This window comes from Bombus vosnesenskii, unplaced genomic scaffold (assembly GCF_011952255.1).
Source record: "Bombus vosnesenskii isolate JDL3184/JDL3185 unplaced genomic scaffold, Bvos_JDL3184-5_v1.1 scf7180000013913, whole genome shotgun sequence".
Taxonomy (NCBI): Eukaryota; Metazoa; Arthropoda; class Insecta; order Hymenoptera; family Apidae; genus Bombus; species Bombus vosnesenskii.
Window position 1 is genome coordinate 17,401 of NW_022883279.1, and position 12,616 is coordinate 30,016.

Here is a 12,616-nt window from a genome sequence, read left to right on the forward strand (position 1 = left end):
TCTTATTTTCAACCTTTTTGTTTCATACAAGTGCGAAGTTAGATGAATATTATATTGTATTATGTAACTACCATTTCTCATAATTTGTGTATTTTCTATGATTCTTCTTACAAAATGCAGCAATATTTATTGTTTGATCTTATTGAACATTTATTCTTCTCTATGACTTGTACGAGGTAAGCTGCTGGTATGTATCATTGTTTGAGAATCTTACATCACATACAGTACTCTTCGTTATATTTTCTCCTTGTGATTATATTAAACTGTTGTTATACAGAAACTTTTGAGACATTTTAGAGACATTTCATGATAAACATTTTTTTATGAGTAAGAAGTGCCTGTAAGGTTTAGACAGATGTATAGTCAACTCCAAGACGGATACATAAACTTATAGTATTTAGTATCCCAAGGTTATTCAAGCTCGTTGTTAAATAATTCAAAAAAATAACATTAAGTACAATCGCTGTGTACAAGTATTGGGTCGCCCAGAAAGTTTGTTCCAATTTTCATTTCGATTTGATATACATTTATTGAATTATATAGGTGTCATTTTGTTCCACCACCTTTCCCCATCTTTCACGCAACTTGAATATTCCATCCTTCCACAATCTCTTAGGTTTTTCGGCGAAAAACTTTTCAATATGATCTTTCATGTCGACCAAATTCCTCAAAGATCGGAACGAACTTTCCTGGTGATCCAATACAAATATTTTCCTGGTCTTCCTGATCTTTCCCTACATAAGACAATATCCAAAAAATAAAACAATTAAATATTATAATAACTTATTTTATTCACACATAGTTTTTAAACCCACTTTTAATATTTTCAATACAAAAAGATATAAATATGAACAAGTAGTATTAAAAACTAATGATAGTATATTGAAACAGGTAATAATGAGTTGATAATAACTCATATGATATACATACAGAAACATTTCTTTATTATATATCTCATAATATAGAAGGAAATTTAATTCTAGTATCTTTATATAAAATTAATAAAGCAAACAAAACAAATGATACATTTAAGGCAGTGAATTTAATATTAATGAATAAATATTAATCTTTGTTTTAGTATGAAATTATTATATATTAATATTTCTTTAAAATTAGTAATAAAAATATTAATTAAATAACATGTACCATTAATTTATGATAGTAAAATATTATATAACGTAATGTTGGAAGAAGGAAGCTAATTTTAGCACGTAGTAGGCCTTCAGGAAACATTAACACACTTTTTAAATTCTCAGAATTACTTTTTTTATGGTAAAAATTATTAGGCCTATTGACTATATTGAAGTGTCTCGATATTAATATAATATTCAGTCTTATGTTGCCTTTCTACTATTTTTCTCATCAATATTTTATGTCTCATAAACGTATGCAAAAGCTTCTGAAAGTAATGAATATGTTAAAATAAATTTAATGTCAGTATCATAACAAAATAAAAATGACAATAAAATTTATATGTCTTACTTTGAAAAATCGCTACTTTTTTCTATAATATGTTCAAATTCAGCAAAGCTAAGTGCACCATCATCATCCAAATCTGCTTCATCAAGTATATATTGGAGAACCTGTTGCATATCTGTCTCGTTTAATCTTTGTGGAGCAGTAAGTCTATCTACAACTTGTCTTAAATCTCCAATACCAAGCATATCATCTCCATCAAAATCTGTATAGAATATAATTCAATCAATAGATTAAATTTATAAAGAAACTGACAAATAAGATTTAAATATTACCAAATATTCTGAAAGCATGTTCTGCTTTTACAGCTTTTGGAGCTGCGTCACTAAAAACAGACATCATGTCTAAAAAATCTTCGAACGTACAATCTCCATCTTGACTAGAACTAAAAACTTTACAAATCCGGTCTCCGAAAGGATTTGCTCTTAATTCAGGATATTGTAAGATTTTAGACATTGGAAGTTTTGCATTTCTATTATGACCAACCTTCTCTGGAGCAAGTGCTTTAAACTTCTGATGTGCACTGTCATACAAAATCAAAATTTCACACATGAATTAGTGACTTTCAATATATAGACTGTTAGTTTAAATACAGAAATATGAAAAGTTGCTAATAATACATAATAATACATAAGAGTATAAGAACTGTTCTTAATTCTATGATCATAATAACTATATAGGAATAACCACAATCATAAAATTATTGATATTTTATTGCATGTACGTGTCTATGATACAATTAATAAAATATTGAACATTAATGGTTCTTAGATATAATAAATACAAATGTTGTATGCCTGAGGGTAAAATATTGTTACAAAATAATCAGAATAACATAAAATATTTGTATTTGAAATACGTATAAAATACCACATTAAAAGAGATCTATTCTTCATTTTGAAACATATATGTAAAATACAAAAGTAAATCTGTTTCCCATTTTTCATAAATACATTCAAATACATTACATCGAAAGATTAAAAATCTAAAGTAATATCTATATTATTATTGTAAAAAACAGAATATAAATAGCTATGCATCTTCCTTTTTCTCATATTAAATAAACCAATGTGTTAGAATAATCATTTTATATTCCTAACTATTACAAGAAGCTATTAAATAGATATTATTTAAATTATTTAAGTATACTTACTGCAGAACTTCTTTTTTCGTAAAATATGTCAAATCCTATAATATAAGATAAGATTAAATAATTAAACAAAATTTATGGATATTGAGTTATTAAGAAGAACCAAATACCTGGTAATCTTGTAACTCTTCTTCAGAAAATTGACTTTTACCTACTCCCATCTTTCATGGAACTCAAAAAATTAATTTACTATCCTCTACACAATTACTAATCAATAATATTTATTTTTTCAAAGCATTAGATTTATGATCTCCTATATTAATGTTATGCTTGTCTTTAGCGCCTCAAACGATCGATAAATTTCTTTTATCTAAAGAGAATACTATTCATCTGCAGATAATACAAGATGATATCCACAATGAATAAATATACTGTTTTTTAAATAAATATCGATTAATATCGTATAACAGGAATCTGAACATATCAATTTCGTTACTACAAATTGGTTTATGCGAAAGATATGAAAATTATTATTTAAATTTAAGATAGTTCATGTATATTCATTTACATATACACACTGATATTTTAGATATAAGTCAATACATCTTAAGATTGTATTCAAATCATATTGAAATTTCTATACATTGTTATGTATAATATAGTATCTATAATTACGTAAAAATAGTTTACTTATTCAATTGTAACAAATATATGCATTTTTTAATACAGTTACAATTAATATGAGAGCCTTATTTGAAAGATTTTTACATTGAACAATTCAAATTATTCGAATATTTAAAATTTGTCTGTTTTAATCGTCCTTTGCTTATTTCGGTCTGATTGGTTCCAATATAGGGACCTGTGTCATACTTCTTGTGTTGGTTTGTAGTTACGTTGGAATAGTTACAGTTGGTTACACACAATGGCAAGTTGGATTTGCGCCATTTGTCAAAGTTCATTATAATTTTTGTGCAATTTGTGTTTTTTTTGTTTCTATTTTCTGTATTATATGATGTAAACACTAATCGTCGAATCTTTTCTTATAACTTGTACAACTTAAAATACTTCGTGCCAAAGTTATTTCTAAATTATATAAAGTGCAGTGACATAAATATTGAATAAAATAAAAGAAGGTTAAGAATCGGTTTATTGTAACATTGTAACCTATATAATTTGCTTTTTCTTCGGTTAGTTATTAGTGGACCTAATTTGTTCTATTTAATTACACTAAGTTCAATTATTATAGTTCTATTCATTTCTATTTGTATTGCAGTCTGAATTAACAGCCAGTTTGTAAGAAGACATTGTGACATGGTTCAACAATATCAATCACCTGTTCGGGTGTATAAGCATCCTTTTCCGCTCGTAATGATGGTGCGTTTGTTGTATATTTTTTTATTTCATTATCATTATTTATAGCAACCTATATTACTTTTTAACCTATTGAATTACATTTAGTTCACGCTATATCATGTATATGATGTGTATATTATGTACATATTATGTGTAGTAAGGATTATATTACGTGTGTACATATGCAAATTAATAAAATGAACTATACATAATTTCAAAATTTGGAATTAGAAAACATGAATGCGTTATGTCGTATGAAGTTTGTTAATAATTTATAGTTTGTGTGGATTAAAATGTTATATTACCGCTGTATATAGTTACTTACAAAACTGAACATATACACAATACAGAAATCTGTATGGTTTAAATAACATGACAAATAAAGAGATCTTTTTGTAAATAAAATTGGTTGTAGGCATATGTTAGTAATTAATCATTCAATAAATGCATAAGAATTATATTAATATAATTTTATTCACTGAAATAATCAAGATATAAAAATAGTATTTGCTACTACATAGCCTCATAATGCTATAAAATTCTTTGTGCGTGTGATTATGAGACCTGTATCTTTTTTAAATAATTATTTGATCTTGTGTAAATTGAATATATTAATTTTAACATTATTGAGAAATATTACATTATTCTATAAATTTTGGTTACAAATCTTTTTGCAATTCCCAACAGTTTGTTCTATTTGTTATAGAAATGTATGGTTCCTTTTATGCTGTCCTATTACTATAAGCGTCATTTTGTGGTATCCAAAACAGTTTCCATTGAAATAATTTCCTTACTTTTCAATAGCATATCAATTGTTAATGTTTTTCATTTTAGAAGTAATTTTAATTTACCTGATTATATATTCTCCATTCGTTTTAGTTATAACATTTTTCTTTCCTTGTTCAGTCTTATTGTACAATGTTTAATTGTATCTATAAATATAATATATGTATTTCTTATCTTTCGTATAGTAGTGCAAGCTCTATTCATTATGTCTTACAGATTTGCGCTGAAAGTATAATTTTATCATTAATTTTCATGTTGAAATGTTAGTCTCTGGTTTGTTTAAAGCCATAATGCAAACTTTTATTAATACGTAAACAAACAGAAATGATTATTGAACATAACATAGCGTAAATTAAATATATTTTTTGGTGCTTTAGAAAATGCAGTTTTTAAGTAACTCTATCTATATAACAATCAATTCAATTTTTGGCAACAAAATGTACATATCATTTTATTTTAATGAATAAGATCATATTAATATAGCTGTATATAGTATTAGGTTATCCCAAAAACTCAAGGTTGTCCCAATAGAACAAACTGGATCATACCTAATTCAGTAAAATAATATAAACAAAAAATGTTGTGCATCTATTATTTCCTTGTATTTCCTTGTAAAACAAAAGAAACTTTTAGGACTACCTAATAATTAATACCTTGAAGATATTAAAGATGTAGTTGATTCATTCATGCTATATAGTATTTCTATTATAAATTATTTACTATTTACATCATGCTAAAAATGCATGTTAAAATACAACTTATTTTGAAATAATTACATTGTTTTAATAAAAAAGAATTTCAGATGAGCATGAACAAAATAATTGATTTTATTTCATTTATATATGTTTAACAGTGTTGATATAAAGATCTTTATAAATGCCTATTAACTAGTAAATTAAATTTATTTTGAAGAATAGGTAATTCTCTTTTAATGTAATTTTTAAATTACAAATATTTTGTAATGCACATTTATAAAAATGTTACAAATAATTAAATTAAAATAATTTGTAATGCACATTTATAATACATTGCATTTAATAGCATACACACATATGTAATATATAGTGCTCTATATTCCTCATCATCCTAGGTTAAAACCGAACTCATATTTTTAATTTTATAGTATATTAGGTTGCATGGAAGAATTTATGTGCATCTATTATAATGCCTTTCATTATAGAAACGATGTATATTCTATTCAAATTATTTATTTATTTATAGCACGGTTTACACATGTGATAACATTATTATTAATGTCGTTATAACATAAATGTATTTTATATATTTTTCACACATTTTAGTTTGCCTTTATTGTCTGTTTTGTGATATAAATAATATTTTCCCTTCTTTCTAACTGCTGAAACATCTAATTCTTATATTGATACAATATATTATTATATTATACTATTATAGTTATATTATATTATATATTATAGTTATCTGGTACAGTAACCTCTATATATTTAAATATACATACTATGGATATATTTCAATATTGTATTATATTATTATATTATAGTTATATTGATACAATAACCTTTATCAATAGTGCATATATTTAAATATACATATCATGGATGTATTCCAATATAATTGAATGTATTTAGCTACATTATAGATATTATTTTTCTAATAAGAATATGTAACCTTCAGTTTTGATATATCCAAAATGTTTGTGATAATTTATAATTAGTATTATATATATCGTTGTGCAATTCAACACCATCTTGTCAAATATTATAACAGGTTTAGTATATCATATTTGAGAATTGTTGGTTAGTAAATATATTTGACTATTAGTTGTCATCATGGAATATAATAATTGAATAGTAGTATTACCAACAGAGATGTGCAAGAACCCGAAAATATCGGGTCGGATCAGGTCGAGAAATTTTTTCGGGATTGGATCCGGCCCCGAAAGTATCGTGAGACTCGAGACAGTCTCGAGAACCCGGACGATATTTCTAACGACTAGCTATATAGTGCTTGCCCATTCTATAACAAAGCTAGTTGCAAAACATTGTTTGAAAACGTTGTTTTCGAAATTGTCGGGAATTCCAATATTTTCGAGTCTCGAAATACTTTCGGGAACCGACCCGATCTCTGCTCGACCTGTTTCGAACATCGGGTACCCGCACATCTCTACTTAATGAGTGCTGGACGTAGAATTTTCAATTTTTCGTGCATTTCTTCGATATACTGGTAGTATATTTCAGCTGTGATAGTCTCTTTTAAAATGAGTCGTGAAGTACTCCAGTTATATTCCACTAATTGTTAACAATATCTTCCGAGGATAAAGTGACAAGGTTTCGAAGCATGAACAGTCAACTGATCTTTATCGAATCACTGCGAAGATCTCTTTCGATTATCGTAAAGAACTTACTTTTCAATGTTGATAGTAATGCGATTAAAAAATGGCTCTCAATTACATGTGGTTAATAACGACGAGTACACATTCAATCACTGCAGCCCATATCTTGACATTTTTTCACATGACGCGACACGGCGTCTCGTCGGTACGAGACACGAACGGCTCGCAGTGTATCGGACATAATTTTTCGACATCTACTTTAAACGGATTCATTGAAAGTAAGTTATTCTTCACAAATTTTCGTTTCGTTCTGAGGTTCAAGGTCAACTGAAGGTCACCTTATTGTAGGTAGTTGAATACGTCCTCTTAGCGGCTGCAACGAAATGTAAAAAATATATAAGATAACTGTTAAAAAACTCAAGATCATATTGATTTCTTAGATACTATAAGGCATCAACAAAACACAATGTATTCATCTGATCAAAATTCTTAAATACAATAAATTTCACTTCAAACATTTTTTGATAAAATCAGTAGATAACACAAGTTATTTCGAACGATAGTTTTTACTGACCCTGTGTACATATATACTATATATGTTTATATTATAAATATGTACATGACATTACTAATTAATAGAATGTGATATAGAAATAAAATGATCTTGTAAATCTTAAGGACGTGAGATATTGAATGCGAAACAGTTGAGTAATAAGTAATAAGTTTAAACTTCTTAAAATATCTATAAATATTACAAAATTAAATATCTCAAATACATATAAGTACTATCGACTTGTATTTGGTGTTTATGAAAATTTTTTCCTTTTGTATTTTTAAGCGAATTCTATTAATCTATTATATTATTTCTATCAGCAGTTTAAAATTTTTTATTTAATTCTGAAAATCGAATCGATACAGTGCATTAATATCATATTGACGAGACATTTTATATGTGTAACTCGTAATTAACCAAAATTCGAATATTAAAAATTCGTCGAAAAAAGAGAAATGTCATTTACATATCTTGCATATTTTAGAATTTCTTCAGTTTAAATATTCACATTTATATATGCACATGCATTCTTGTATTTACTTCATTTTCAGTTTAATTTTTAAACGAATGCTATAGAGTGCATCTGTTATTTTCAAGAATAATACGTTTACGGGTACACATCATAAAAAAAGTAAGGATATTTCTAATAATTTTGCAATATTCCTTGTTTTGGTACGTCACACATACAGTTTCAGGTGTTTAATTTAGAGCTAATTAATCCTTCAAAGACAGTAACAAAAAATAGAATACCATTTAAATTGCATTTCACTATATCTCATTTACTCTCATTGATTCTCACTCTCATCATCAATTCAGATCCAAGAAAGCAAGCGGCAAGTAAGAGCAGACAATTCCTGACGTACCTGATACCTCCCTCGTTAACTGTCGTGGTGCGAGCTTGCAAGCTCCTGAGGCTGCGACAGCTATGTTAGGCATCAACGAACAGTGGACATATCTCAGTAAGCAAATCAGAATATGAAACTGTCACAAACAATGCATGAAAAATTTGAAAATTGTTATACAATTACCTTCGTAAATGAGCTTCTGGTGAACGGTATTTTGTACTTCAAATTATTGACATTGATAATAGTGTTATATCAAACTTATAATTATCATATTCTCTCATATGCTGTGTGCAAAGATACAGGATGGAATGTCTATATAAAGAGAGATTACGGACATAAAAGATAAATATTGAAACTGAAGTATTTTTATGTACTAAGATATCAAAAAAATAGTTAAAATTTTTAAAAATCCAATTTGGAAATTTTGTAAACATAAACGAAGATTATTTTTAAAAAATGTAAAACAGTGAGGATAAACATATTTATTGTTCGTTTCTAAAGCGATACATAATCTTGAATTTAGAAATGAAATTTTGCCTTGTAAGAATAGTGGTGTGAAATACTTTCTGCATTCACAAGTTAATTAGGTAATTATTTAAAAAAATGGAGCCCCAATTCTAGTTTTATTGGATTTCAGATATGTTACAGAGGGGAGGACCCTGAGTCCTGAGTAACACGTACTTCGTCCGAGGCGTGGGATCATCGTAATTCAAAAGTTAGATTAGGTTAGATTTTTTGGAGAATCTGGACGCTCGGCCCCCCATATATAACTTAACCTAAACTAATCATACCGCTATTAGGATAGCAATTATATTGAAGTAAATGTAATGTAAAAAGTACCATTTTCTTTTTGTCACAACTTTTGAACCACGAACGTCCCATGCCTTGGACAAAGTGTATGTTATTCAGGACTCAGAATCCTCTCCTCTACAACATATCCGAGATTCAACAAAATCGGAATTGAAGCTCCCTTTCTATATAATTACCGTTAATTATTCTGTTATGACTCGTTAAACTCATAACCAGTACTGTTTGGAACCAGCCTTGATCAATTTTAAATTAGAGAAGGAGTGACATAGTAATATTAGAAATACAGTAATACCTCGATACTTGCCGGACACGATGTTCCTTCTAATTTCAACGTCTTCATCCCCAATATTGCGGGGAGTTCCGCTCAAGGAGTCTTGGTGTTCCCTTTGACATATTACAAAGCTCAACGGCTAAGTAGTATAATTTGATCCGAATTCAAATGTTAATGAGACGATACTAATTCAATAATGAAAATTTTTTATCTTTGACTTTTTTTAAATTAAACTTTTCCTAATGTATTTGTGATACTTTTCTAATTATAGTAAGATGAAATACGATACATCTTAAATCACATTTACATACATACTTAACAAGCAAAAAAAAAGTTAATTTTATTAAATAAGCAATAAATAAATATATCGTGTTTGGCCTTATTTTAATCAGAAAAACTTCAGAATTACACCGATGAAAGTTCTATTCAACAAAAATAAAAAATCAACATTTCATTGTTGCATTAACATTGTTTAACTAACCGATACGTTTCTTTTCGTCAATCTCTTTCTTTTTCACTCGCGCTGTTCTTCACTACGTTTGGCAAAACAACGGGTCGTACCAGTATTTATTGTTAAAATCAAAATAATTGGCGATCGTGTGTCTCGGCTTTCCGGCAATTATCAAGACATTTATTGTATTATTTACTAAAATTTACCTTAAACTGTACGGTTATCTATTCCACTTCATAATTAACTTTATGGCCCAATTTCTTTTTTTAGTAGTTTGTGCTAATCATATGCCTAGGAAAAAAATCAGAAAGTGTATAAAAACTGAAGTTGACCAGTTTGAGTTCTAAGAGATTTAACTATCATATGAAAATATTGTAGCAATGAAGTGCATTGCTATTTACTTGGAGAAAGAACGAATTAGATAGTGTTTAGGATTATTTGCTATTTTTACCAAAAACTTGATCAATTTACTAATATGTGCCCCTGTTTTACTATTTAATTTTGTGTTTTATATTTTACGGATTTTGCATGAACTATTAATGTCAACGTATAACTGTTATATAAGTTCTCACAAATGTTAATTTTGTTTGTAGGCATATGAACGCAGATTTCCTACTTGTCCAAAAATTCCTGTTTTTGTCGGTTGCGAGATAGTTTCAGATGAAGAAAGTAAAAATGGCTCAATTAGAATAACAGAACGACGCTGTAAATTAAATGTTGAAGCACCGTATATTTTAAAAAAGGTATGTATGTAAATATTTGTATATGTTTAATATAGCATGTAGTTGTTTTTCTGTAGTTTTTCTATATCGGATGATATAGGCTGGCTGGGTCAAGTAATTTTTCTATTCTTTTCATAGATGGAATGGATGATATGGAGCGTTCTTGTTTTTTATGGATTGTTTCGGTGTCTTTTTCCTCTTTCTTATTGATTCTGAAAGTTTAAAGATTAAGTCTCTTAATTGTATCCACCGGAAATGAGAATCTTCTCACGATATCAATAGCGGTCTTTTAATCCCGATTTTATTTATACTTGGTTTTTCTGTTTTGTCGGTTTGATGTCTTTTAATGTTCTAGGAAATTTGGAGGAGATTTGGACTTGTGGTAGTCTGAAAACTATCTAGAGCTACTATTCTCGTTTGTGTTGTTGTTATTTTGGGCATCGTTTAGCAATGTATCTCTTCTGTTTGAAACCGTTCTGCTACCCTGAAAATTTTGTTTTCAGTGAACGACCTTCGTATGATTTTAGCATCCTCTGGGTATACATAAACTTGTCTCAAGCTAAGTATATGTGAAAATTCGGGATCAGAGATTCCTACTTTTAAATATGTTGTTTTCAACCAAAGTTTTATGTTGTGTTTTTTAAATATCCTGGATTGTACAGTTGGAGATTATTGGTGCAATGTTCAAAAGTATGATCCGATGTGGGACCAATGTCTATGTTCTTATTATTCGTTGTTATAGACCTATACAGGGTGGTTGGTAACTGGTGGTACAAGCGGAAAGGGGGTGATTCTACGCGAAAAAAGAAATCGAAAATATAGAATAGAAATTTTTCGTTTGAGGCTTTGTTTTCGAGAAAATCGACTTTGAATTTTCGCTCGGTACGCGTGCGGTACGTTGTAACGGATCTCACTGTAGATCGTTGTCTCGATAGAAAAATTAAAAAAAAAAAATTAAAAAAAAATTTTTATTCTATATTTTCGACTTCTTTTTTCGCGTAGAATCACCCCCTTTTCATTTGTACCTCCAGTTACCAACCACCCTGTATTTCGATGTTTGGTTTATAAGGGTCAATTTTTTGTACAAGTACATGCAAACTCTTTTGTTCGAAATTCAATAAATATTTTATTGATTTAGGTCCTATTATATTTCCGATGGCTCAAGCATATTCTTTGATTATGGCTTGATCCTTAGTTGGTGCGTATTCATATTTTATGACATTCACGTAGGAGGTTTTCGGTTCAGTTTCTGAGGTTTCGGTTTCGGAGGTTTGGGTTCTTTGCTCAGTGATCGACTAGGTGAGATTCCTATACTCATAGATATCACGTATGTATTGGTTCTCTGTTTCTAGCATGATAATATGTATGGTATACGTATATAGGAGCCAAGAGTCAGTTGGTGTAGTGGTATTGATATTACTACCACTATCCTAGTATCACTAATATTAGCACCATTTCTTTCGCTGCCACTATCACTTGCTTCCGGATGGCACATACTGGAGATACGTGATATTGTCAAATATGTCCTATCGCGATGGAAGCCAAGGCAAGATTGTTAAGGATGTTATTTGCGTAGTTTATAGGTTAAACTTAAAAAAAATAGTTAGTATATGCGCATACATAGATTATCTAAATAATTTGTTAATTTATATGAATAAAAATGTGCTTTAGAAAAATGTTATTTGATCGCAGAAAAGATATCTGATCATTTTATAGTTGGGTCACCTCCTTAATCGCAATGAGATGTTTCAAGAAATGTAAAATAATCTAAAATATAACAGTAGTACTATTTCGTCGAGCAATCTACATAACAATTGATTATCACTTCAAATATGTAAAACTTATATGCTTTTTATTCATAAGAGTAAGAGTAAGATACATTTTTTAATAATGTACATATAAAACACCAAACATTACATTTATAAGAAATTTAACCGATATGTTTTCG

General features: G+C 28.4%; 2 protein-coding genes across 5 annotated transcripts in view; one reads left to right on the plus strand and one right to left on the minus strand.

Annotated features, from left to right (window-relative positions):
* Positions 1–927: 927 nt before the first annotated feature.
* LOC117239288 (calcium and integrin-binding protein 1-like) lies at positions 928–3,118 on the minus strand. The gene is made up of 5 exons (XM_033504768.1): positions 2,737–3,118; positions 2,630–2,664; positions 1,752–1,999; positions 1,483–1,681; positions 928–1,399 (listed from the first exon to the last, which is right to left on the minus strand). Exons 1-5 carry the CDS (start codon positions 2,785–2,787, stop codon positions 1,378–1,380), a joined length of 555 nt encoding a protein of 184 aa, XP_033360659.1. The 5' UTR covers positions 2,788–3,118; the 3' UTR covers positions 928–1,377.
* Positions 3,119–3,464: 346 nt separating this feature from the next.
* LOC117239284 (protein real-time) overlaps positions 3,465–12,616 on the plus strand; it is a 55,079-nt gene continuing 45,927 nt past the window's right edge. Inside the window, exons 1-3 of one of the 4 annotated variants that reach the window (XM_033504760.1) lie at positions 3,465–3,753; positions 3,840–3,940; positions 10,540–10,689. In XM_033504760.1, the coding sequence (XP_033360651.1) occupies positions 3,878–3,940; positions 10,540–10,689 (213 nt within the window). In that variant the 5' untranslated portion in view covers positions 3,465–3,753; positions 3,840–3,877. Of the gene's footprint in view, positions 3,754–3,839; positions 3,941–10,539; positions 10,690–12,187; positions 12,215–12,616 lie in introns of those variants that run through there. The other 3 variants (XM_033504762.1, XM_033504761.1, XM_033504763.1) reach the window with 3 other exon arrangements.

Bases quoted from the DNA above. Each gene is read 5' to 3' on its own strand.
- LOC117239288 (XM_033504768.1), bottom strand. From the start codon at position 2,787: ATGGGAGTAGGTAAAAGTCAATTTTCTGAAGAAGAGTTACAAGATTAC. The intron at 2,665-2,736 runs GTATTTGGTTCT...CTTATATTATAG, and splicing joins AAGAGTTACAAGATTACCAG to GATTTGACATATTTTACGAA. The intron at 1,682-1,751 runs GTAATATTTAAA...TATTCTATACAG, and splicing joins ACATGCTTTCAGAATATTTG to ATTTTGATGGAGATGATATG.